This window comes from Syngnathoides biaculeatus, chromosome 9, assembly GCF_019802595.1.
Source record: "Syngnathoides biaculeatus isolate LvHL_M chromosome 9, ASM1980259v1, whole genome shotgun sequence".
NCBI lineage: Eukaryota > Metazoa > Chordata > Actinopteri > Syngnathiformes > Syngnathidae > Syngnathoides > Syngnathoides biaculeatus.
This window is the reverse complement of record NC_084648.1, coordinates 17,908,199-17,933,827: the sequence shown is the minus strand read 5'-3', so window position 1 is coordinate 17,933,827 and position 25,629 is coordinate 17,908,199. Positions and strand designations below refer to the sequence as shown.

At 43.9% G+C, this 25,629-nt stretch overlaps 1 protein-coding gene across 2 annotated transcripts; it reads right to left on the bottom strand.

Moving 5' to 3' along the window:
- Window positions 1–1,608: 1,608 nt before the first annotated feature.
- cfap52 (cilia and flagella associated protein 52) lies at window positions 1,609–24,682 on the bottom strand. 2 transcript variants are annotated; one of them, XM_061830984.1, is made up of 15 exons: window positions 24,518–24,682; window positions 23,863–23,946; window positions 21,791–21,990; window positions 20,660–20,796; window positions 19,520–19,648; window positions 18,474–18,570; window positions 17,466–17,582; window positions 17,279–17,379; window positions 15,679–15,849; window positions 14,662–14,810; window positions 13,625–13,770; window positions 12,015–12,166; window positions 11,151–11,256; window positions 4,805–4,916; window positions 1,610–3,038 (listed from the first exon to the last, which is right to left on the bottom strand). In XM_061830984.1, the coding sequence occupies exons 2-15, from the start codon at window positions 23,921–23,923 to the stop codon at window positions 2,857–2,859; spliced, it is 1,860 nt and encodes a 619-aa protein (XP_061686968.1). In that variant the 5' UTR covers window positions 23,924–23,946; window positions 24,518–24,682; the 3' UTR covers window positions 1,610–2,856. The 2 variants fall into 2 exon arrangements, with proteins under 2 accessions (XP_061686969.1, XP_061686968.1); XM_061830985.1 differs by lacking the exon at window positions 24,518–24,682 and having other exon boundaries at window positions 1,609–3,038; window positions 23,751–23,890.
- Window positions 24,683–25,629: the final 947 nt, after the last annotated feature.

Below are 25,629 nucleotides of genomic sequence, written 5' to 3'. Positions count from 1 at the left end.
GCGGACCCGCCTTGACCACCGGAAGGCAGCACTGTAAAATAATGTCATGCATACACAAACGAAGAAGACTTCTACTAATACAGCTATCCATCCATTTTTTAGCCGCTTATCCTCACGAGGGTCACAATGGTTTGTCGGTGAACCTCCAGATTAAACACACACGGGGCAACAACACATGTAGACAGTATAAAAATAGCCATTTTTATTCTCTGTGAAAACTGACTAATATGAGCGCCATCCATCCATTTTCTGAGCCGCTTATCCTCACGAGGGTCGCGGGATTGCTGGAGCCTATCCCAGCTGTCATCGGGCAGGAGGTGGGGTACACCTCAACTGGTTGCCAGCCAATCGCAGGGCACATCGAAATAAACAGCGCCACTCCCAATCACACCTATGGGCAATTTAGAGGGTTAGGAAACCGGAGTACCCGGACAAATCCCATGCAGGCATGGGGAGAACACGCAAAGTCCACACAGGCGGGTCTGGGATAAACAATGAATTTATATTTAAAAATCATTATCAATTAATTTGATAATGTGAACTTCTAGATTAAACACAAATGGTGCAACAACACATGTAGACAGTATAAAAATGGCCATTTTTATCCTCTGTGAAAACTGACTAATATTAGCGCCATCCGTCCATCCATTTTCTTCGCCGCTTATCCTGACGATGGTCACGGAAGTGCTGGAGCCTATCCCAGGTGTCATTGGGTAGGAGGCTGGGTACACCCTGAACTGGTTGCCAGCCAGTTGCAGGGCACAAAGAGTTCCACTCACTAATTAAAAATCATTATCGATTAATTTGATAATGGTTTAGTTGTCGGTGAACTTGTGGATTAAACACAAATGGTGCAACAACACATGTAGACAGTATAAAAATTTTATCCTCTGTAAAAATGGATTAATATTAGCGCCATACTAATGAGCTAACATAAATTGAGACATCAAAATGAACACTAAATCTGTCCCCTTGTCTGTCTTATACCACCCCCAGGTGGGCAAGTTTGGCACACCCGAAAGAAAATGGGCACGGTGTGCCAAAAACTGTTCCATTCTTGTCGTTACTGGAGTACAATACCGTGCAGGGCGAGCTCAAGCTCACATCTCAAGACGCCACATTAAATTGTCTTTATTTTTGTCACAAAACCCGGGGTGTGTAGACTTTCGATAGCCGACCACCGCATGCACGTGCGTCGCAGACGGCGCCGTCGGAACCCAGATGGCCACATAGATGCGCCGTCGTTAGCGTGAAACACCTCGTCACACTTGACCACGGCGCCTATAAATAGCTTCACTCGCGTTCTGGCTGCCGCCGCTGAAAAACTCCCGACAAAAAGAAGAAGAAGAAAAAAAAATGGAGCTTTTCACACACTTGTGCTGTGAGCCCGCATCCGCCGCTGGTTCTACTCCGACTCTCATCATTCCGGCCTTAATTTCACAGCTCGCCGCCGCCCCGAGATTGAATTTAGCGCGCCAGATATGCCGATTTATTGCAACAGATAGCGGGGAGCCGACGTTCCCCGTTAATTTCCCGAACGCGCTCGCTTTGCTCTTGTTGGAAAACGCACAAAGGCGCGACGACGTCATGAAGCGGGAATGGACTAAAGTTTTGTTTGGTTGCCGTTTCGGGGAAATGAACACGGGGAGCTGCGAAAGTCACACACCCCTGTGGGGTTCTTTTTGTTTTGTTTGTGAGCAGCGGACGTGAAGAGACTGTTTTCGACCATGTGACTACATCCGGGGGACGCCGCCATGTTGGATGGGTTCACTTTAATGCTTTTGCACACAGACCGGAGTTACACAAATCTTCGCACGACGAGTAACCCTTTCCGGGCAAGGGTTGCAAATTTGCAACAGGTTTAATATAATCGAAAATTCTAAGTGCAGAGTATCATTTTATGAAAGTATCAGATTTTACAAAATTACAAAATTTTATATGGTCCAGAGAGGGTTAAAAGTGACACATGATGGCTAAAAAGTACTCGGCAGATCCATTTGTCGATCCAGTTGTCCAAGACAAGCGGAAGCGGGGCGATAGTCCAATTTCTTATCGGCGAAAACATCAAATTCGGCATTAAATATGGGTCCTCGATGCCAAGTGTCTGTCATTTTTCCACATATTTTCGTTTATTATCACCTTCTAAATGTTTATTGGTATCGGACAAAACTCGTGCTAGAAGACGTATTTTCGCGCCGTCTCCAACCGACTTAGCGTTGAAGAACGCTTTGCTCGACCGGCACTTCCGGCCAGTGACGTGATTTGATGATGAGCTCGATACATATTTGGACAAAAGGGTCATTTTTCCAACGCGGACCACACTTTTTTTTTTCTTAATATCTGGAAAGAAACAAAAATAATATTTTCTGTGGATGTCGAAGTAAACAGTTTCAAAGTTCGGTTTCGGGAGAAATGAAGCAACGTGATGGGAAAATTAAGAAATTTTTGATAACCAGCAATTCAAGTCCAGGTTAATTTTATTGCTCTCAGATGGGGGGTGAAAATTGAAATTGTTATGATGTAGCGCTTGGATGGTGCAATATGGCAACCCATCCCAAAAAAAAAAAAAATGATTGGAATTATACCTCGATTTTGACCAATACAGCATTGTTGGGGGAGGGGGCGTGAACTACAAAAAAAACAGATTTTTTTTCGGGGGGTGTCAAAAAAAATAATTCTGGCAAAACAATGTTTTTGTTACCATAAATTATGCAGAGATTTTTTTTTGCTCTTCTTGGGTCTGGGCCTGGTCCCTGTCCCCCGCTTTATTCGTTCAAACGAAAACGTGGAGTTCGCCCATCCCAGTACTCGACCGCCTCGGTTGCAGTGTGCCCAGTTTTTGCTTATCCAGGACAGTCAGTCCAGGACGGGGTGCGGAAAGTTCCAGCGCATGATGGCGCCGTCCGCGCTGGTGCTGATGAGGGTCCTGTTGTTGCAGCAGACCTCCACGCTGGTGATCCCTCCGCCGTGGGCTTTCCCGACGTGGGTGATGGTCCCGTCCATGTAGTCCCAGACCCTCACCAGCTTGTCGTCGCCGCCTGCCTCGCGAAAGTCATCAACGATATCAATTCGACTTCATTTGCGGGGAAAAAAATTGTTGCGCGGTACTCTCATTCTCACCTACGACCAATTTTGATTCATTCATGAAACCGACGTGCGTATTTATGTAACGAAAATAAGAGTGCTTGACGAACGACGAGGGATCCTGCAGCGGGCACGCATGACTGCACTCTGCTGCGGCTTGCGCTTCAGTTTCAATCGGTGCGACTGCACCGTGCCGTGGTTGGCCGACGACTCCCTCCGCGATCGTTGGACGGCTTCACGTGTCAATCGTCGCTGAGATTTCATACAATTTTTATTATCCATCCATCCATTTCCTTTGCCGCTTATCCTCACGAGGGTCGCGGGGAGTGCTGGAGCCTACCCCAGCTGTTAACGGGCAGGATGCGGGGGTCCACCCTGAACTGGTCGCCGACCAATTGCATGTTTTTGGGGATGTGAGAGGAAACCGGAGAGCCCACCCGGAGAAAACCCACGCAGGCACGGGGAGAACATGCAAACTCCACACAGACGAGTCCGTGATTGGACCCGGGACCTCAGAACTGTAAGGCCAACGCTTTACCAGCTGATCTACCGTGCCGCCTATTGTTTAATCCATCCGTCCATTTTCTTCACCGCTTATCCTCACGAGGATGGCGGGGAGTGCTGGAGCCTATCCCAACTGTCGATGGGCAGGAGGCGGGGTACACCCTGAACTGGTTGCCACCCAATCGCAGGGCACATAGAGAACATCACACTCACAATCACACCCAGGGGCAATTTCCATCCATCCATTTTCCTAGCCGCTTATCCTCACAAGGGTCGCGGGGAGTGCCGCAGCCTATCCCGGCTGTCAACGGGCAGGAGGCGGGGTACACCCTGAACTGGTCGCCGGCCAATCGCAGGGCACGTCGAGACAAACAGCTGCACTCACGATCACACCTCCGGGCAATTTAGCGTGTCCAATTAATGTTGCATGTTTTTGGGGTGTGGGAAGAAACCGGAGCACCCAAAGAAAAGCCACGCAGGCACGGGGAGAACATGCAAAGTCCACACAGGCAGGGGGGCCGGGATCGAACCCAGGTCCTCAGAACTGTGAGGCCAACGCTTTACCAGCTGCTCCACGATGCCATCGTTATTCATATTTAAATTTATAATTAGATTTTTGTATATATTTTTTTTATGTTAGCAGGGATAGCCTCTAGCGCTCCTGTGACACTTGTGAGGATAAGCGGCTTGGACAATTGACTTTCATTAATTGGACACTCTAAATTGCCCCTCGGTGGGAATGTGAGTGCAGCTGTTTGTCTCTATGTGGCCTGCGATTGGCTGGCACTCCGGCGACCCTTGTGAGGATAAGCAGCTCGGACAATTGACTTTCATTAATTGGAGACTCTAAATTGCCCCTCGGTGTGAATGTGAGTGCGGCTGTTTGTCTCCGTGTGCCCTGCGATTGGCTGGCAATCAGTGGAGGGCGCTGTACCCTGCCTCCTTTGTGAGGATAAGCCGCTCAGAAAATGGATGGATGAATGTCAATGAAATCACATTTTGTTCATAGTGCAAGACCGAACCCTCAAACGTGTTTCCATAAATACACACACATCAAGTCCACACGACTGATTCAGCTCAACCTCCGGAAAAAAGGAAGTAAGAAATAATATGAAATGTAAATCAAACATTTGCTGATAGCATTTTCAATTAGTGCGCGTCACACGGCTCAAGAGCACAGCGGCGCGACGAGCAGCTGCGCAACGGCCGGCGTTACCCGTCACGATGAATCTGCCGTCGTGGGAGATGTGCATGCAGTTGATGGCCGACGTCTGCGGGCCCTGCAGCTCTCTGATGGCCGTCCCGTCGTGCACGTCCCAGTAGACGATCTGAACGGGGAGGCCGCAGTCATTCATTTGAACGCGCCAACGAGGAGGTAGCCCAACACGTACTTGTTCTCTCTTACTCTCTTTTCAAATTCTGACTTCCTTTTCCGATTGCAGACATCACACATTATCGATAGTATGTCGGCTTCCCTCCTTTTGCAAAAAAATTGCACATGGTAGTATGTTGATGTCATCTGTCTACATGTGTAGCTTCACCATTTGTGTTCAAATATCCCTTGCTTTTAAAACTGAAAGTCTCGATGCTAACGATTAGCATGTTACTGTATTTTTTAAGTTTTTGTTAGCAATATTCTAAGTGGCCTTTCTGAACGCCAAACCGGAGTTGTTTTGAATACAAAATATGTAATTCTTTTTTTTATGTTTAGTTTGACAGAAAACCAAGCAGTAACATTAAAAAAAAGCCTGCAGCCTCTTTTTTTTTTCATATTCATTTTTCACAATTTTTAGTTTACAATACCCAATTCCCATCACCGAGTCACAAAACTATTAAAATACGTGTATTTAAAAAATATGCTCTTTTGGTTTTTGCTTACTCAACAGCACCATAATTATTTGTACACATTTTTACATTACAATTTAATCATATATAATTTATATTTGTCTTTTTTTGTATAACAGGACTTCATTTTAATAATATATATATATTTTTGCACATATATTGCGATAGATTGATCCTGTTTGGGTGTGACGTCACTACAGTGTTGTATGAGGAACAAACTTCATTATGTTAGCAAAGTGATCATTTCTGCCACCCATTGAGCAGAAATAAGCATTTCCTTGGCTCTCTTTTGGTCTTTGCTTACTCAACAGCACCACAATTATTGGTACACATTACAGTTTCATCATATTATATTAGATATTTTCGTGTCTTTTTTGTATAACAGGACTTCTTTTTAATAATATAGATATTTTTGCACACATATTGCAGGTATTCTATATTGGAAAGGAGAAATGGATAGATAGATAGATAGATAGAAGATAGATAGATAGATAGATAGATATAGATAGATAGATAGATAGATAGATAGAAGATAGATAGATAGATAGATAGATAGATAGATAGATAGATAGATAGATAGATAGATAGATAGATAGATGATAGATAGATAGATAGATAGATAGATATGGCATTTGTTAATTTTTCCCTGAGACTGTCGTAGACTTTCTTTCATCTCTCACCTCATCAGTACTGTTGAGCTATTACTATTATATTATCATCTCGCAATCATTTAATCGGCTGTTATATAAATGAACTCATTCCCCAAAAAAATCTCACCTTCTACCATGTCAGCCTCTATAAAATGATTAGGTTGAAATTATGTTTGCTAAACAGGAGCCAAATTTAATAACCATCCTTGAGGCTATCAAAGTACGACAAAAGCCTGATAAAAAAAAAAAGCAATTGTTGTCTGCGGTTATTTATAGCACAGGTGACAAAAACATCACCGCCGCGCACACTAACGCATCCTTTTTTGTTATTTAGGGCGCCCTGATTACATAAATGATAAAAAAAAAAAAAAAAAAAAAAAAAAAAAGGCGCCAGGATGGGTTTCATCGCTGAATGAAAACTGTTTGGCTAAAAAATAAAAACAAAAAGTTCATGTTAAAATGTCAGTCTGCTGTTTTCATAGTGCAGCTGTCAAGCATTCATTTAAAGGGGGAATTATGGAATGATTTGGTTAACACGTTATTTATGAATAACTCTGCATAAAGTGTTAACATTTAATAAAACAAAGCACAGGGGTGTCTTGAGATACGACTTATTTGTCCTGTGACCACTCCTTAACTTAAATCATAAATCTGAAATCAGCGTTTTTCATTGAAAGGAAGGAAAATGCTATTAATACGTTACGTCACAGGTGTCAAACTCAAGGCCCGGGGGCCAAATCCGGCCCACCGCATGATTTCCTGTGGCCCGCGGAGGCAAATCACGTCTATCGACTTCCAGGATTTGTTTTTTTCCCCAAATCTGTACCAAAATTTCAAATTGCCCTGTCATAAATGATAACGTTCAGCTGTTACAAACATTTTTGTGTTAGCAAACAACAATACAGAACAACCTCAGTTCTCGTTCCAGTAGGTGGTTCGAGGAGCAATTTGTTTCGAAAACCGAATCGATATTTCCCACGTCTCCATACAGAGGCTGCGTTATACACGATAACGACGCGCGTCGTGGATCAGCTCGTCAGGCATTATGTTATTTCCGGGTTTTGTTGGGGGCGTTCGAGTACCGATTTTTGTTCGAAAACAGAAGCAAAAAAAATCTTGAAATTTTCATTCGAAAACCAAATTGTTCGAGAACGGAGACCTTCGAGAACCGAGTATTCACTGTAGTTGGAAAAACCCATTACCATAATTGATTTCTGATTCCAAAACTAGTTGAGAAATTTCATGTGTAAATATGATGAGGCGGTTAAAAATGTTTATCATTTCACAGCCATAACGGCCCTTTGAGGGAAATCGCAAGTACAATGTGGCCCGCGGCAAAAATGAATTTGACACCCCCGCTCTACATCTTTTCCACCTGCTCAGAACGATAACACCAGTGCAAAAATGACAACGGACACAAAATGCAATCATAAAAGTTGCTTTTAGAGGAATATGAACAAAAACGACATGGCTAAGGGGAAGGACTAAGAAGTTAAACTTGGCTTCGGCCCTACAAGTACAGCTATATTGTCTGTCTACATGAGTTGCTGGACTGTTTGCGTTCAGTTTTTCGTCGTTTATAAAGGATTCCGAAATATGGTCCACTTGGACAGGATTTCACGCGTGTAATGTGCATGGCATCCTGTATCATTTCATTTAATATTGTTAGTTATCAAGTCTTGAAAAGAGAATTGGATCTTCATGAAAGACGAAGGATTAAAAATTAACAGATAGCTTCTGTATCTGTTTTGGATTACAATGCAGCAGACGAAGAACTGCAGACATGAAAGAAGGTAGAACCAAAGCGACAACAATGCCCCCAACCCCCGAAATTTTCCTCGGCGTCTTGGCCCTTTCCAGTCACGACCTCTCCCTGCCTCATTTGAGCAGCTCATTAGCGACGCCGCCTGTGCAAATTCTCTTGGCCCATCTGTGTTCTCGGGCGGGGGGGTTTCCGAAGCCGAAGAAGAACTGCTCAAGTGAAAAAGTTGCGAGTTGTTTGTTTTGTTTTGTATTTTTATCCACTTGCACATTGGATTAGATCCTGACAAATTCCACCCAGGACTGATCTTGATTAGTCGGGGAGAAGCGAGACTGGCAGCAAGGTGGATTAGTGGTTTGCCCGCTCTTATTGCAAATCTTTCACCAGTGAAATGCATCCAAATCCCAGTCTGTTCCAGTCTACACCCCCCCAGAAAACCAAAAACATTAAAAACACAACAAAAATTGTATAGTTGTAGAAAAGTCAAGGTAAACTTTGCTCCTTACTTACATTTGTTCCTGTCCAGGTTGTCATGAGTGTTATTTGTTAGTTTACGTTTGCTATTTGTAAATTTCTTCCACAAAACTATGAGTGTAGTGTGTGTTCGAAACCGACGCGGTCCCGAGGAAGGCTTCCTGATCCGGTAAGAACATTAGTCCAATTGAGCTTCTGTGAATCAACTGGGCTGCCATCTTTGAATCAGTTGGTCAGTAAAGCCGACTGTCCAAAGATGTGCTGGTGAGTAATTGCAGTAAAGTAATCCTGACCTTTGACATTGACTTTAATTCATTGAAAATACCGACAGAAATACGAGTCAATCGTTGCGGAGGATAAAGAAAATACCACGACTATCGTTAGACTATCTGCCTGCATGTATTGATTGTTATAACTTTGCGACTGTTGAATAATTTCTTTTCTCGAGTCCAGCCTATGTTTGGATGTTCTCCCGGAGCATGCCGGCCCTCCATGCCAAATTTTCTAAAGGTGCGAATACCGTATTTTCCGCACTATAAGGCGCACCTTCAATGAATGGCCCATTTTCAAACTTTTTTCATATATAAGGCGCACCGCATTATAAGGCTCATAGAATAGACGCTACAGTAGAGGTTGGGGTTACGTTATGCATCCATTAGATGGCGCTGCACCAAAGGCTCGATATAGATCCATATATAATCCGCCCCGGATTATAAGGCGCGCCGTCGGCTTTTGAGAAAATACGGTACTTGTTTGTCTGTAGGTGCCCCAGAGATTTGCCAGGGTCCAGTTTAACATGTACCGCACCTCTCGTTCAAAAGTTAGCCGGGATAGTCTCCATCTCGCCGCGACCCTAATGAGGATAAGCACGATAGACTACGAACGGACGGATGCCCAGGATAACCTTCTAGCTTCGAGGCATTCCCATCTGATGCACCAAAAACTGTTAACGACTTCACTTTTAGGCACAATTCATTCACATTGCGATATCCAACTGGACAGTTCTCACATATGCATTCATCCATTTTCTTTGCCGCTGATCCTCACGAGGGTCACGGGAAGTGCCGGAGCCTATCCCAGCTGTCAAGGAGCAGGAGGCGGGGTACTCCATGAACTGGTCGCCAGCCAATCGCAGGGCAAATAGAGACAAACAGGTGCACTCACAACCACACCTATGGGCAATTTAGAGTGTGCAAATAATGTTGCACGTTTTCGGGACGTGGGAGGAAACCGTGTTGCGCTAAGCGGGGCCGACGCGGGCGTATTCATCCGGCCCCAGACAGAGCGCCTGTGTGCCGGGATGAGCAGATGGTGGATTTGGCCGGCGTCGGCACATCCGCGCGCAGGAAGAAGGCACGAGCGCTGCCCCGCGTGCATCCTCCCTCGGAGTCGCGGTAATTAGCGCGGGGCACCGTCACCTCTCGGCAGTGGCGGGAAGTCGTGAAGTCCAAACAATCCAGATTTTTTTTTTTGCCCCCATGCAACGTGGATCTGATGTGTTGCGAACGGTACAATTCCAATTTTTTTCCTCTTGAAATTCCCACCTACTATACTAGCCGGTAAAGTGTTCGGTGAAGCATCACAGTACTGAGGTCCCGGGTTCGATCCCGGCCCCGCCTGTGTGAAGTTTGCATGTCTTCCCCGTGCCTGCGTGGGTTTCCTCCGGGCATTCCGGTTTCCTCCCACATCCCAAAAAAAAACCCATTCAACATTATTTGGGCACTCTGAATTGCCCGTAGGTGTGATTGTTTGTCTCCGCCTGCCCTGCGATTGGCTGGCAACCAGTTCAGGGCGTACTCCGCCCCCTGCCCGTTGACAGCTGGGATAGGCCCCAGCACTCCCCGCGACCCTCGTGAGGATAAGCGGCAAAGAAAATGGATGGATTGATGGAAGTCTTTACTGTATTTACTAGTTGACTTCCATAAACACACGACGTCCGTGCATGTGCGAATCCCACAATGTGATATCCAAGACTCATTGGTAGACATCAGGCGGCACGGTGGCGTTGGCCTCACCGTTCTGAGGTCCCGGGTTCAATCCCGGCCCCGCCTGTGTGGAGTTTGCATGTTCTCCCCGTGCCTGGGTGGGTTTTTTCCAGGCACTCCGGTTTCCCGCCCAAAAAATCATGCACCATTAATTGGACACTCTAAATCGCCCCTAGTTGTGATTGTGAGTCTGTTTGTCTCGATGTGCCCTGCGATTGGTCGGCGACCAGTTCAGGGTGTACCCTGCCTCCGGCACGTTGGCAGCTGGGATAGGCTCTAACACTCCCGTGACCCCTTGTGAGGATAAGCGGCGGAGAAAATGGATTGATTGATCGATGGATGAATGACATCATAAAAAGATCCTAATGAACCCCAAAAATCTGAATTGGACACCGCGCAGTGTGAACGTCCAGTTTGTGGCTGCTTCAGCCGGCTTTTGTTTCTCGGAGCGTGCGCTCGGGTTAAAGTGGATGAAGTGCACACACATTAGGGCAGCGAGGACAAAGCCGGCATAATTACGACGCGCCGAGAAATACGCGACAAGCTTTCCAAACTAATCCGCGGACGTGCAGTTTGCGCACGCGGCGGTCGCCGTGGGAGGCTCGGCTAATCGCGGCACAGCAGCAGGCTTCTCGCTTCCGCTCGGCTCGGCTCGGCGACTGGAAAATATTATGATGCAATAATGAGACATTTAGATTTGCGGGCGCGTGTTTACCCGCGATTTATTCCTGTGTCTCAGCGTGACATATTTGGGCGGAAAATTCGTGAAAAATGTCGAGTTGTGGAGTCTGTCCATTTTTTCAACACCGAGGGGGGAAAAATGAAAATAACGTCGACGAAACTAACCTTCCTGTCTGTGCCGCTGGTGACAATCTGGTGTTCTTCGGGATGGTAGCACACGGTCTTGAATGACGAGTTTTTGGTGATTATCTTCCGAATCCGCACAAATTTTCTACACACGGGGAAAAAATGTATTACTTTTGAATATTGGCAGGGAAAAAAAAAGTTTGTAGACGGCTTGATAAAGGCTTCATTCACTATAAAGACTTAATTATGGAAGTAAATATGCGGCACCAGGTTTTGAATTAAAAATGCCACTGGAAAATTTAATTTTGTAAAATCCAAATTTGCTATTTGAAAGTGATCACATTTTCAATAGCTGTATTTTAGTTTAACTTTTCAATGTAACAAATTAACCATATATAAAAAAAAAAAAAAAAAAAAATCAACCTTTAAAATTCAAATGCAATATTTTCAGTCTCCTGAAATTCAACGTCTAAATTCAGTGTCGAGTTACTTCAGGTCAGAACGCAACATTCAGCCAATGCAGTTACGCTTCCTTCTTCACGTGACTAACGCTGAACCCAGACACCGAATTGTAGCCAGTTCAATATCAGGAGACCGAAAATATTGAGTTTGAATTCTTTTGTATGGCAAACTTGTGAACGTTGAAAAGTTAAACTGAAATACAGTGATTGAAAATGTGATCATTTTGAAATAATTTGAATTTTACAACATAAAAACTTGAAAATAAAAAAAAAATAATCTTGACGCCCCATATTTACTTCCATGCTTATTTGGACCTTTTTTAACAGCAATAACAATTTTATTTGACGGCCCCATCGTGGCGCATTTCAGCTTCATCGTGTGAAATTTTGTGAAATTTCCTCTCCATTTTGTGCCGTGTCTGTCGGCGGTGAGGCGACGCACACAATATCCCAGATGATGCAGGTTCCGTCCATGCTGGCAGTCACGCTCTCCTTGTCGTCGCTCTTGATCTGGACGCACTTGACGGTGGCTTTGTGCTCCGTCAAGAACGCGAGCCGTCGGTGGCCGTGCTTCAGCAGCTCCCAAACGCAAACCTGCGTCGGATTCAGGAAGGTGAATACGAGGTTGAACAATGCCCCGCCCCCTCCCCCATCCAATCACAGGGTGCGTACTACGATCGCAAGTGGACACCCCGCACCCAGAGGATTGGTATTTCGGATCCCCCGGCTGAGCGCTTCATCTGAGATTTAAGCCAGAACCTCCAAACTGTGAGGCACACGTACTCCACACTTGTACACTGTCCCTCCGTATTCTGGGCTGCATCAATTTAACGATCAACTAATCAATCCCTGTTGTTAACATTGATTTAACCACAGAACCTCAGAATTGTGAGGCCCTCAATTTGTAGCTAACAGAGAATTCCATCCATCCATCCATTTTCTTTGACGCTGATCCTCATGAGGGGAGTGCTGGAGCCTACCCCGGCTGTCAATGTGCAGGAGGTGGGGTGCACCCTGAACTGGTCGCCAGCCAATCGCATTGCACATCGAGACAAACAGCCACACTCACATTCACACCTAGGGGCAATTTAGAATGTCCAATTATTGTTGCACTTTTTTTGGGGGGATGTGGGAGGAAACCGGAGTGCCTGGAGGAAACCCACGCAGGCACGGGGAGAACATGCAAACTCCACACAGGCAGGCCGGGATTGAACCCTGGACCTCAGAACTGTGAGGCCAACGCTTTACCAGCTGATCCACCGCGCCGCCTAACAGAGAATTAATCCTCAAAAATGTACAAAATTCTCAGGAACAGACAGCCGGTACTGTATCAGTGTAAAGAAGCTCAAATGCCATCAGCAAAAGGTAAGCTGAGGTGGCGCTACATTTTGGTTAGCATTGCGCAACAATGCCATGGAAACAGGAGGTGAGAAATATTCAGAGATGACATCCCATTAAAAGAATAAAACAAAAGAATCCCCACAGTAGCGTTTTGTTAAATGTCAAAGCTCGGAACATTACGTTGAAGGTGACTACTCGAGATTTCAATATGACAGCAGCTGATATCGGAATACATACAGCGATTGGATTCGATGGTTTTCAAGGTTGCCCCCCCCCCCCCCCCAAAATGAAAAAAAAGGTGAACCATAATTATGTGGGCGTATCTAGATCACAAGTGCCAAACATAAGGCCCAGGGGCCAGATCCGGCCCGCCGCACGATTTTATGTGGCCCGCCGAGGCAAATCATGCTCATCAACTTCCATGATTTTTATTCAAATCTGTTCCAAAATTGTCATATCGTAAATGATGACCAAGAGATTGCAAGCATTTTTGTGTTACCAAACGTCAACAATAGTTGAAAAACCCTTGAGTTCTGATTCCACAACTAGTTCCTAAATTTCAAATTTGTAAATTGAATGATGGGTCAATTCATTACGGCCCTCTGACAGAAACCGTAACTACAACGTGGCCCGAGCTAAAAATGAGTTTGACACCCCTGACCTAGATCATAACCGGTATCATCATCATCATCATCATCATACAAGACTGACCGTTCCGTCCTGCCCCCCGCTGACGATCTTTTTGCAGTCCGTGGACCCTTTGACGGCCGACACGGCGATCCGGTGCGCGTTGTGAATGATTTGCATGAGGCGGCCGCTTTGCGGGGCGAATACGCGGATCCTGCCGTCGTTCCATCCTGGGGATGGGGGGGGGGGGGGGGGGGAGAGAGAGAGACATGATATAATCAATTTTTAGCGCAATTCAGCGGACAGTCGTTCAACGTGTCGTTTTAATAATCTGCTGAATTGGCTTACTGGTGAGGAAAAAAAGTGTACTACTACGTGGACCTTAAACTTGCTTTCGACTAAATGTTCAAACTGCTTTCCATAGGAGTGCTCGCCAACCTTTTTGAAAAATTAGAGCTACTTTTTGGGCTAATTAAAAGGAAGGGCTACCAGTTTGATCCACACTTCAGAAATAAGTTGATGCAAGTTACCTGTATATCCATCCATTTTTTTGGGCCACTTATCCTCACAAGGGTCGCGGGGAGTGCTGGAGCCTATCCCAGCTGCCAACGGGCAGGAGGCGGGGGACACCCTGAACTGGTCGCCAGCCAATCGCAAGGCATATAGAGATAAACAGCCGCACTCACAATCACACCTGGGGACAATTTAGAGGGTCCAATTAATGTTGCACTTTTTTTGGGATGTGGGCGGAAACCCGAGTGCCCGAAGAAAAGCCACGCAGGCACGGAGAACATGCAAACTCCACTCAGGCAGATCCAGGATCGAACCGGGGACCTAAGAACTGAAGCCAACGCTTTCCACCTGACCCACCGTGCCACCCTGTATATAAATGTTTTTATTCATGAATTATTTATCTACGTGAAGACCGCTCATGTTCATCATTTCTCGCAGTAGGATACATTGTAGTTATCACCATACTTTTAACAAGGTAGGCAATTATTTCTTTAAATCTCTCCGCAACTGTTTACATTTTCAAATCATAATGTCCCATAACTGATGAGCAACTTATGGAGGCCCTGTCGAACCTCTGGACTTGTGCTGACCCCCCCACAGATTGGTACCCGTGACGATGCTGTGTCCGTCAATCATCAGGTGTACAGAGTTGCAGGTCAGGCAGGGCTCCGGGATCCTCAAGAGGTCTTTGGACTTGTCGATGTGCCACACCCTGATGTCCTCCTCTGACCCGGTGACAAACAACTCCGAGGAGCCGCTAGTGATGCACAGACACACAAAAAAAAAAAAAAAAAAATATATATATATATATATATATATATATATAGCAAAAAAGACTGAGTGCATTTGTTTAATTTACACACTAATTTTCAAATTATAAAAAAGACACAGTTGAGTAGTGGCTTAATGTTCTGTAATCGTTTACACAGTATATAGTGTTATATATTTATGAAAATTCACTATAATAAACCTACAGTCAACCAGGATGTAATCAGCCGACAGGATAATGATAAATTATTTCAACATATATTACATGTGCAATGTAAAATATTGTATTCAATAATTATTATTAATTCTGTATTCTGTCACACTTCATAATATCCAATAGAGTAATCCCTCATTTATCGCAGGGGGGTACGTTCCGGACCGCCCCCGCAATAGGTGAAATCTGCAAAGTTATGCTCATGTTTCTTTTTTTTTAAAGACAGTTTAAAACTGTATGAACATCTCCAGACTCTTAATTAATCTCCCTCACAAAACTGTTAAACTCTTCCATAATCTTAAAAACAGAATCTATACTCTTAAACACCTGTTGAACCCTTAAACATACAGTAATGCACAGCAATAGTGTACATTATGTAGATTTCATTCCTTGTAATAAATTTTCAATCGTGAGTGGGACTAACGTGTGCTTCTACCGCCCTCTAGTGTGGGTAGTGGGTACTGAACTCACATGTTAAATCCCACTGTCATTTGGAGAAGGCACAAAAATTGATGTTTGACAAAATGACACGGCATAGAAGATATTTTTAGAAACGTGTTATGATAATAAAATAAAAATAATTGCTGTGATTTGATAAGGAAGAAAATGTATTTAATTCCCAGCCCAAATGTATTTTACTCACAAAGCGATGGAGACGTCCTTGACGGCGCCGTGGTGACTGGCGGACACGAGCTCGGCTTTGAAGTCCTTCAGATCCAGGCAGAAGATCTCGGACGCGTCCGTCCCGACGAAAAAGTGGCGGCCGTCGTCTTCGAGAGCGATGGAGGTCACCCCGTTGTTCATCTGCACGTGTCTAATGTGGAAGAAAAAGGGGGAAGGAGTCACCGATCAATCGTAGATCCGACCCGAAAAACTCTTTTGCCATCCTCGAGAGGCACCGATAGACAATTACAAAAAATTACTGGCAGGTTTTTGGGATTTGCGGCAAGGGGCCGTCCATGGTTTGGGCTTTTAAGCTTTGATGGGAAATTTCAGGATGCTCTTTAAAATGTTTTTTTTTTTTTTTTTTTCTAAGTTAAGTGTTGTCATGAGCAGGTACCAACAGAGACTTGGAAGAGTGACTGAAAGGCAAAGAAGTAAACGTGCTTGGAAAGTTTTTGCAAAAATATGTTGGGAATTTTGCTGTTATAGTACATTTTAGCTCCATCCTGAAATTTTCCCTGAAAGACCAATAAGCGGAATTCGATCCGACGGGACCAGACCACGAATAGCGAAAATAATTGACGTCTATTGTAAGTACAATAAAAAAAAAAGAAATAAATTTAACCCAAAAACATTTGAATAAGCAGGGAAATACCACTGATAAGCAATTTCCACCCAAAAAAAAAAAAAAAAAACGCCATTGGTTCCATCCATCCATCCATTTTCTTAGATGCTTATCCTCACGAGGGTCGAGCAGAGTGCTGGAGGCTAACCCAGCTGTCAACGGGCAGGAGGTGGGGTACACCCTGAACTGGTCACCAGCCAATCGCAGGGCACATTGAGACAAACAGACACAAACGAAGAAGACTTCTACTAATACAGCCATCCATCCATCCATTTTTTTAGCCGCTTATCCTCACGAGGGTCACAATGGTTTGTCGGTGAACCTCTAGATTAAACACACACGGTGCAACAACACATGTAGACAGTATAAAAATAGCAATTTTTATTCTCTGTGAAAACTGACTGAGCGCCATCCATCCATTTTCTTCGCCGCTTATCCTCACGAGGGTCGCGGGATTGCTGGAGCCTATCCCAGCTGTCATCGGGCAGGAGGTGAGGTACACCTCAACTGGTTGCCAGCCAATCGCAGGGCACATCGAAATAAACAGCTGCACTCCCCAATCACACCTATGGGCAATTTCGAGCGTCCAATGAATGTTGGATGTTTTTGGGATGTCGGAGGAAACCGGAGTGCCCGGAGAAAACCCACACAGGCACGCAGAGGACATCCAAAGTCCAAACAGGCGAGACCGGGATTGAACCCTGGACTGTGAGGCCAACACTTTACCAGCTGACCCACTGTTTCACCCCCATTGGTTCCCCCTGCCAAAAATAAAATGACAAAATTACCAAAAAGTTTCAGAAAAACTGTCTGTGTCGATTATTTTCTCTGGAGTACTTTTTGTGAGATTTTACTTCAATGGTGCGCTTTCATATATGTGCCTTGCTCACTCAAGTCTAGGCCGCACCGGTCTGGCATACCTCTCGTAGTCATATAATACTCCATGTGGACTCACTTGAGAGCTTTAAAGTTGGCCGAGGAGCACAGCGTCAAGGTGCCAAATCCGGACCCAACAAGTAGTTCACCCGTATTTAACACCTTTAGGACATTTGCCCCCTGTTTGCGTGACAAGCATTCAAAGCCTTACAAAATTGGAAAAATGTTCTCCAAAGTTCCACCGGCGGACCGCGGCGGAAACCTACCAGGCTGTGTTTAGTTTTCATCGGACCGTAGTTGCTCAGAGTCTTGGTCTTGGTGTGGATTTTCAAGATGTCGCCACTGGCAGTGCCGCAGAAAATGAACTCATCGTCCGGTGCGAACTGGGAGGAAGCCAGAGCATCAGGAGAAAACCCACGCAAACTATCGCGGGACCTGCAAATTCAGGCCCTCAAAAGTATTGCGACAACTGATATAATTGGAACAAAAATGTATTCTTGGTTTTGGACGGACGCTCTATTGGGTTGAGATCCGGGGGCTGTCTCGTCCGTTGACGGAAATTCCATTTGAAGCCTTCAAAAGCAATCATTTTAGTTTTTGTGAATTAAGTAAAAATTTAAAAAAAAAAGAAAAGTTTATTGCTCATTCCAATCATTTTTACCATAAGGTAAAATAAATGACACAATTTAAGAGGCTAATTTGCCTAACATTTTCACAAAACTGTAAAATAATCCACCAATGGTAAGGATTATGCCTTGTGATTCAAGATTTTTGTTATTTATTTATGTTTTCGAGTTGAGTTCGTGAGAGCTGATGACACCAATTCAGCCGAGACACCAAATGTCTTAAGACCACCAGAACAGTCCAGTCGCGATCAATTCAACGCCCTGAGAATGTTCCGGAGCTACAGCCGCTTGAACTAATCCTAAACGTAATCCCATCTTCTCAAATGTAGAGGCGTGTTGCTTTCATAATTGCTGAACGATAAACTCACCAATGTGTTTTATCACATTATCTCTCGACTGTTTCATATAATCATCCTATTTACACTCATTTTCTAGCACAATCAAAGCTTTATTACCATTTAACGACGATGTAACTACTGTCCGTGTGGACGCCATCAGAGGGTTTATAACTCAATTTCTGAACAAAAACCTTTTTTTTTTTTTTCGATGGATGTCACAAAGGAGTTGTTTGGTTTTGCAGGGCTAGGAAATGCACCATAGAACGAGTCTCCCCGTAGGCACGGTCAAAATGCCGCTTGTCGTACACACCTCGATGCATTTCACCGTCCTCTTCAGCTTGCGCATTTTACAGTCGGTAGGTTTAATCTTGTTGAATTCGTCCAGTTCCCAGATCTGCAAAGTCGCCCTGCGCAAACACAGCGAGGCGACAAGCGTGGGAAAAGCTCACAAAATGGCGGCGTTGTGTTTATTGTTTACGTGGATCCCCATTAGCTGCCGCCATTATCAACAATACAGCAGCGGATTCACTAAAATACTACAGTACAGCCTCGGTTCTCGAACGTTCCCGTTTTCAAACAAATCGGTTTTCAAATGAAAATTTCGAGATTTTTTTTGCTTCTATTATCGAACGAAAATTGGTACTCGAACGCCGCCGAAAAAAGCCCACAAATAACATATTGCGTGTGGCCAGACCAGCTGACCCACGACGCGCTTTGTTGTGAATTCCCATGCCACCGTAAAAACCCTGAAATAACATAATATTTAATATAAAGTATTTAAAATATACTTATATTTCTACTATGCAGTTTATTATCAGGAAAATCTAAAAAATGCTTTAAAAAGCCGAATTTCTTAGCCTTGGAACGCATTATTTCTTTTTCCAATCATTGTAATGAGAAACATCGATTCAGTTTTCGAACAAATCACTTCTCGAACCGTTTTCTGGAACGGATTGTGGTCGTGAACCGAGGCATTGCTGTATTTTGTATGAATGATTCTTGATTTTGATACATACAAATCTTTGGAATAAAGTGTTGTACTTTTACTTTAATCTTTTCTAAGCACTGCTTAGAAATTTCTAGAGCTGCAACAGGTGAAGTCACATAGTCAGCTCTTGCTTTCATATAATCAATAATTCCCTGAACATTTAAAGATAATTCTGACTGCTCATCCGCCACCTACAAATTTGGATGAAAACAAAATCAAGCCAAAAATGAGCATAACTAATTTTTGAAGAAAAAAAAAAACTTGCAAGACCTTTTCACTGATGAAATAAAAATGCTTTGGATTTTTTTTTTCTCCACCCGTATAAATTGAAAAAAAAAAAAAAAAAAGCTGGACTTTTGTTCACGCACCTGCCGGCAGAGACGAATATGTTGTCGTTGGTGTTGGAGTACTTGACCGTGAGGCGGTGACATAAACTCAAAGGTAACGCCGGAGCCGAGCAGATGGCCTGCTTGGTCTCGAGGTTCCACAAGAGTATTCTGAGAACAGAAACACGAGTGTCAAATGCGACAGTGGTGCGAAATATCCTGTGGTGGGAAAATTCTGACAAATAGGGCCAAATTTCTGGCTAAAGTCTAAACAAAGGCTGTAAATACAAAAACAATATAAGCTAAAACAGAAAAAAATGATATGCAGTGAACCCCCTGTACAGTCGATTTTTTTTTTTTTGGGGGGGGGGGCTATCCTCTGTTATTTGTGGAAAAAATAGTAACATTTCCATAATTATACAGTACATACTATTGATAATATTAAAAGTATTGCTTTCAAACCTTGAAAGAAATGAAAATGAGGGGAGTCTATTTTTAATTTAAAAAAAAAAAATTCTGCCATCTTGTGGCATCTATTTGTAATAACAGACCTTTCTGCAGGGACATCAATGGACCTTTCTGACCTGTCAATCACTCGTACAGTAATAGCCAATCAGATAGCCGCATTGTCTTAACCGGTGGCTTGACACGCCCCTCTCGCCGTATTCTCCCACAAGCAATGCCGGTTGTCAGTAGCGTGCGCTTGGAAAAGTTCATGTTACGAAGGAAATGGTCCTCAGATGCAATTCTGATTAAACATATCCTGCTAGGTTACAAGGGGCCTGGTTTTACATCCGCAGTACGATTCTACTATTTTATCCTGTTGGATTTCAATATGAAGTTTGTGAGGCGTCAAACTTTTTTGCATCGATCGCCAACATTTCGCTGTAACTCTTACGTTGCGTCCTGCTCTGTCCAAAATCTTAATTCTGTGTACATATCCTTGCGTGAAATACTCGAGACCTCTTGGACAAATCTGACGCATTTGGCAAAAAACATATACCGATATTATCTGGAATACGCGATAGAGAATCGACTTCAAACCTGTTCTGTTCAACCGCCATTTTGGAAGCTTGTGGGACATGGCTAAGGGGGCGGAGCTTAAGATCGCCATCGGAAAGGTCTATTGCACGCACACAGCCCCATATTTCCTTTATTCTACCCAACAAACACAAGAGTTGCCTTCCATCGTCTTGACCCCCGAGGGACACCAGATACTTGTCGTTGGGAGAGAAGGCCAGCGCTTCAATCTTGGATTCGTGGATGACAAACTTTGTGTACAGGGATCGCTCCGCGTAGTCCCAGACGATTATCTCGGCCTAAGAAAATAACACAAGTGTGCTCATCAAAGTGCTAGTTGAAACGAGATTTTGAAATACTGTATAATTGAGAAGGAAATACAGTCGATTAAAAGACTATACACCCCTGTATGAATGCCAGGTTTTTGTGATATTAAGAGAATTATGAGGACACATTAGACCAGGGGTGCTCAATGCGTCTGGTCGTTCGCGAGGCAGTCTTGGTTGGTCGCGGGATGACGTGCCAAAAAAAAAAAAAAAAATTTTAAAGACGTGCACTCATAATTACAAATGTTACAGTACTTACGCAACCCGTCAATGTGTTTAGAAATGACAGCGTCCACCACTGCCGCTTTAGTCAGCAACACAGTTTTGGCAACGTAGAGCAAAGACGAGCTAGACGTGCTGCTTATGTTTACTTTCCATATTAATGGAGAATGTTCAAAAAGAAATGCTGTTGAGTATGTGAATAATCGAAGAAAAAGTGGTGAAACTGGACGAGATTTTCTCGAGTGGGAAAGGTCTGGTCTGAAGCCAACGTAGAAAGTGCAGGATGAGACGGTGTGTCATTTTAAAATTTTATAATAAAAACAGCCTGATCCAGGATGAAAGCACAGACAATACAGTGCACAAAAAGCTAATTCTGTATTTTAAATAGAGGAGGCAACGTAACATTAACCTTAAAACCGTTTGGTAGCATCACCCAAGCCCCCGTCGTCGGTAGCTCGCGAGAGGCTGGCTGCTTGAAAAGTAGATCTTGGGGTAAAAAAGTCTGGGCACCCCTGCATTAAAACCATTTCAAATCTTTTTCTATCATTAATGTGACCTGTGACCTGTTCAACAACTTTTTATCTTTTTCAATAAGGGAGATGAGAATAGAAACTGAGATCATGTAGTTACACAATTGTGGAGACATTGTTTTATCGGCAACAAAAAAAAATGCATTTGAACAGCTGTGTTTTATTGCATACATGGCTACAAAAGACAAAGTGGTTGGTGGGGCGTAGCGGGGTACCTCAAAGTCATTGTAATTGATTTGTCCAGAGGCGATGTACACCCCACTTTTGGACATGGAGAGGCAGGACACGTCGCTGGTGTGACCGTGCAGGAAGTCCCTCTTGCCGTCTTTGATCCGTCTCAGGACCACGGTGCATCCCAGAGGGAAGATGAGGTGCTCTTTGGTCGGATGAAGTCTCATGCCGAAATGTACTTGTCCTGAAATTACGAAAGGGAAGCACACGGATCACGCTGCTTGACTTCAAAGTTATTCGCAACTCTTATTTCAAGTACCCTAATTTCCGGTCTGCAAGTCGCAACTTTTTTTTTTTTTTTTTACACGCTTGCAACCCTGTGGTTTATGCGGTGATGCTGCGCTAGCGTTAGCGCACCTGGTTATAAGCCTCGGTACACAAAGAGTTTAACGCTAGCACCGTGCTAATGCTAGCGCCACGCTAGCATTAAACACTTTCCGTGTACCGAGGCTTATAAGCAGGTGCGCTCTGTAGGCTGGGAATTACGGTAAATGCATCGTATAACGGTCATCAGATTAGTCCTCCCACATCCCAAAAACTCTAAATTGCCCCAAGGTGTGATTGTGAGTGCGGCTGTTTGTCTCTACGTCCCCTGCGATTGGCTGGCGACCAGTTCAGGGTGTACCCCATCTCCTGCCCGTTGGCAGCTGGGATAGGCTCCAGCACTCCCGCGACCCCCGTGAGGATAAGTGGCTAAGAAAATGGATGGATGAAGAGAAAACAATTATCTACAGATGTAGGGATAGGGAGGCACCGACTGCCGGAAAAAAAATTCCTTGTGTGCTTTTACACACTTGGCAAATAAAGCTGATTGTGATGTGGGTGTGTACAAGATATACTCAAATGCGGTGAAGATGTGGATGGAGTCGTAATACAAACGTCGAGGCTATAGAACACTGTTCGAGTTCAACAGTCTTCCAAAATGAAGCTGTGCTTCCGTCTGGTGTTCCTGCACCAGATGCCCCGTAGCCTCCTGCCTGACGGGCATGGATTGAAGAGCAAGTGTGTGAGTTGGCTCTTTAATGAACGCAGGCACCCCTCTGACAGCGTCTGCTGGTGAAGATGTCCGTGGTCCTTGGAAGTCCAACAGAGGTTCTACTTCCTCTCTGTACTCGGATTCATCGTTGCCCACGATGCGTCCCACTACTGCTATATCGTCCGCAAACTTCACTATTAGCTCAGGACGTTCTCAGGGCGGTTGTAGGTCAGTACAGTGAACAGGAAGGAGACCCAGGATGAGCCTGATGGAGGAGGAGACAGTGTTATAGATCCTGACAGTCTGTGGTCTGTTGATCAGAAAGTCCAAGACCCGGTTCACCCTGGAATGTCCAACGTTTGCAGCAGGGTCTGTTAGATGTTGGTGTTAAAGGTGGAGGTCAAATCCAGGAAAAGAAGGCGCTCGTAGTGAAGGCCGTGTGGAACGGTTCTGCTTTTAGGTGTACCGTGAAGGTCCACGGTGACGTTGACGGGAGTTTTTGATCTGCGCCGTGATCAGTTTCTCAAAAAATGAAGAGTGTGTCATCGGGTGCCGCTGTGAGTGTTGTTGTTTGGTCCTCAAAGGGGTCAAGGTCATTGTTCATTCTTAGTGTTGTATTTTTTGATGCATTTCCACATGCTCGGAGGGTCATTAGAGATAAAAACGACACTGGATTCTACTTCCGCCCTGAAATGGCTACGATACGGAGTTGTTAGGACAAGAAGCACTAGCCAGTGACCAGCTAGTTTATGAGCTAAGGGGCAGATTAGCGGTGGGGATTTGGGATTTTAACACCACCAAACTGTAACTTGTGGCTTTCAGGCACAAAGACACACTTTCCTAGCGTCTGAGTATAATTAGCTATCTAACTTAATGCTGTAGATGCTAAGCGCCCCCACATTAAAAACAAACAAACAAACAGTGAATTGTGAAAAAATGTGTTCAAATACACCCACAATGGGGTTTACCTGATTGTCTTTTCCTGTTTTCAGCACTTGTGCCGTACAGAGTGCACTTCCAATGAAATAAAATACATAAAATGCTGAGATTTTAAGGTTTTTTTTATCCTGCAGAATTTACCATTGAAACCGGAAACGGCCGCCAGTTCAAGCTGTGCAACGTCTTTGGGCTCCAGGTCCATGTTGAAAATCCAGTGCACGATCACTGATAATGAAATGGGATTCAAATTAGAAATGCAGTCTTTTATTACTCTAAAATGCCTTTAACCCATATATACATGAAAGAGTCATATGTGTACATTAAAAAAAAAAACCCAAAAGATATCCACAGGTGGAAGCCAATGAACTTTTGTTTTTACTCGTAAACTCGGTCCATGTGACATCACTAAGATGCTAAATACGAAACGACCGGGAGGGGGAAGATGACGCCGTCACGTCGGTGATGTTTAGATATGTATTTATTCAAATACGACGCATTGCACGTTTTAACCCTTTCGTGGAGCTAAAAGGCAACCAAATGACTGGAAACGATTTTTCAAGCCATATTGCAAATCAACACAACCACCACACATGCTATAATACATGCTTCCGAGTTTTGCCCAATAAAAAAAAAAAAAAAAAAACCTGCACCGTCGTTTTGCATGACCACGATGGTCAATTTTGTAACGTTTATCGGCAAATATTCCGAATTACTCGCCTTGCAAATTTCATTGACCACGTAGAAATAAGCTCGAATAGCTCAAATACGAGCCCAAAGTTGTTGCAAATAAACTTACCTTTGTGTCACCGAAAAGTGAGGAAAAACCTTTGATAGTTAAATGTTCAAGTTGACACTCTCTTTTTTCCAGTAAAACCGTTTGTTGGAAAAAAATGTTTAAAAAAAGTGATCGTTGTCCACGACTACTAACAAACGTTGCCGTAGCAACGAGCACCCAGCTAGCCCATCCCCCCATCACGTATTTCCCAAAATGTTATCTACTTTCCATTTATCCTAGACATGCAACTTTTTTACCCATTTCGGAGCTGCACCAAAATTGCAATTTTTTTCTTCACTGTTAATAATGTTGAAACACCGCAAACGTTCTTTTTTGTATGTTTGTTTTTGTTTTAGGACCAAACCAATATTTACAACTAATCTAACAACAATAGAACATACTACTTGGCTTGATTTCTGATTTGACAGTTAGCCAAACTGTTTTGAACATGTGAAATGTTGACAACTCATGAGAAAGATGACGGGATGCTGGTTTATGAATATCAATAAACAACAATATCTAAACAATAAGAAAAAAATATCAACAATTAAAAATGTCTTCATGATCTGATTTTCTGTAAACTTGTCTTACCGGGTATGTCCAAAAATTAAAATGTAGAGGGAAAAGTCAATTTCAATATATTTTCCCCAAAACTGAAATTGCTACAGTAGATCACCACACACAAAGTGAAATATTTCAAGCCTTTTGGTTTACCTTTTATTACGGCATATTTCAGAAATTGGAGGTAAAGTAATATTCCCTCAGTACTTTGTTGGGGCTCTTTTTCACATTGATGACAGGATCAAGGTGGCCTAGCAAAGAGACGATCATTGATATCGGCTTGAAGATCGTCTGGATTTCGGGTTTTCTGTTCCCTCATCATCCTCTTGACGATACCGCTGAATTTTTCAATTTTTGATGCCAATAAAAGGAAGCAGGTATTGGTAATTTTGGCACGGCTCCCAATCCCATTACTACACCCTGGACTTTCGGCAGCTTGACTTTTGTGCCAGTTTTCCTCCAGACCCGAGACCTCGATTTCCAACTGAAATGCAACATTTACTCGCTGGACTTCCTTCGCCCAGCACAAACGCTTCTGACGTTGTTTTCGGTTCAAGGAGTGGCTTACATGC

What these genes read in the sequence shown, in the direction of transcription:
- cfap52 (XM_061830984.1), bottom strand. Translation starts at nt 23,923, where the DNA reads ATGGACCTGGAGCCCAAAGACGTTGCACAGCTTGAACTGGCGGCCGTT. An exon ending in GCCAACTTTAAAGCTCTCAA is followed by an intron (nt 15,850 to 17,278) that starts GTGAGTCCACAT and finishes CTTCCACATTAG; the next exon opens with ACACGTGCAGATGAACAACG. An exon ending in CGGACACAGCATCGTCACGG is followed by an intron (nt 13,771 to 14,661) that starts GTACCAATCTGT and finishes CCCCATCCCCAG; the next exon opens with GATGGAACGACGGCAGGATC.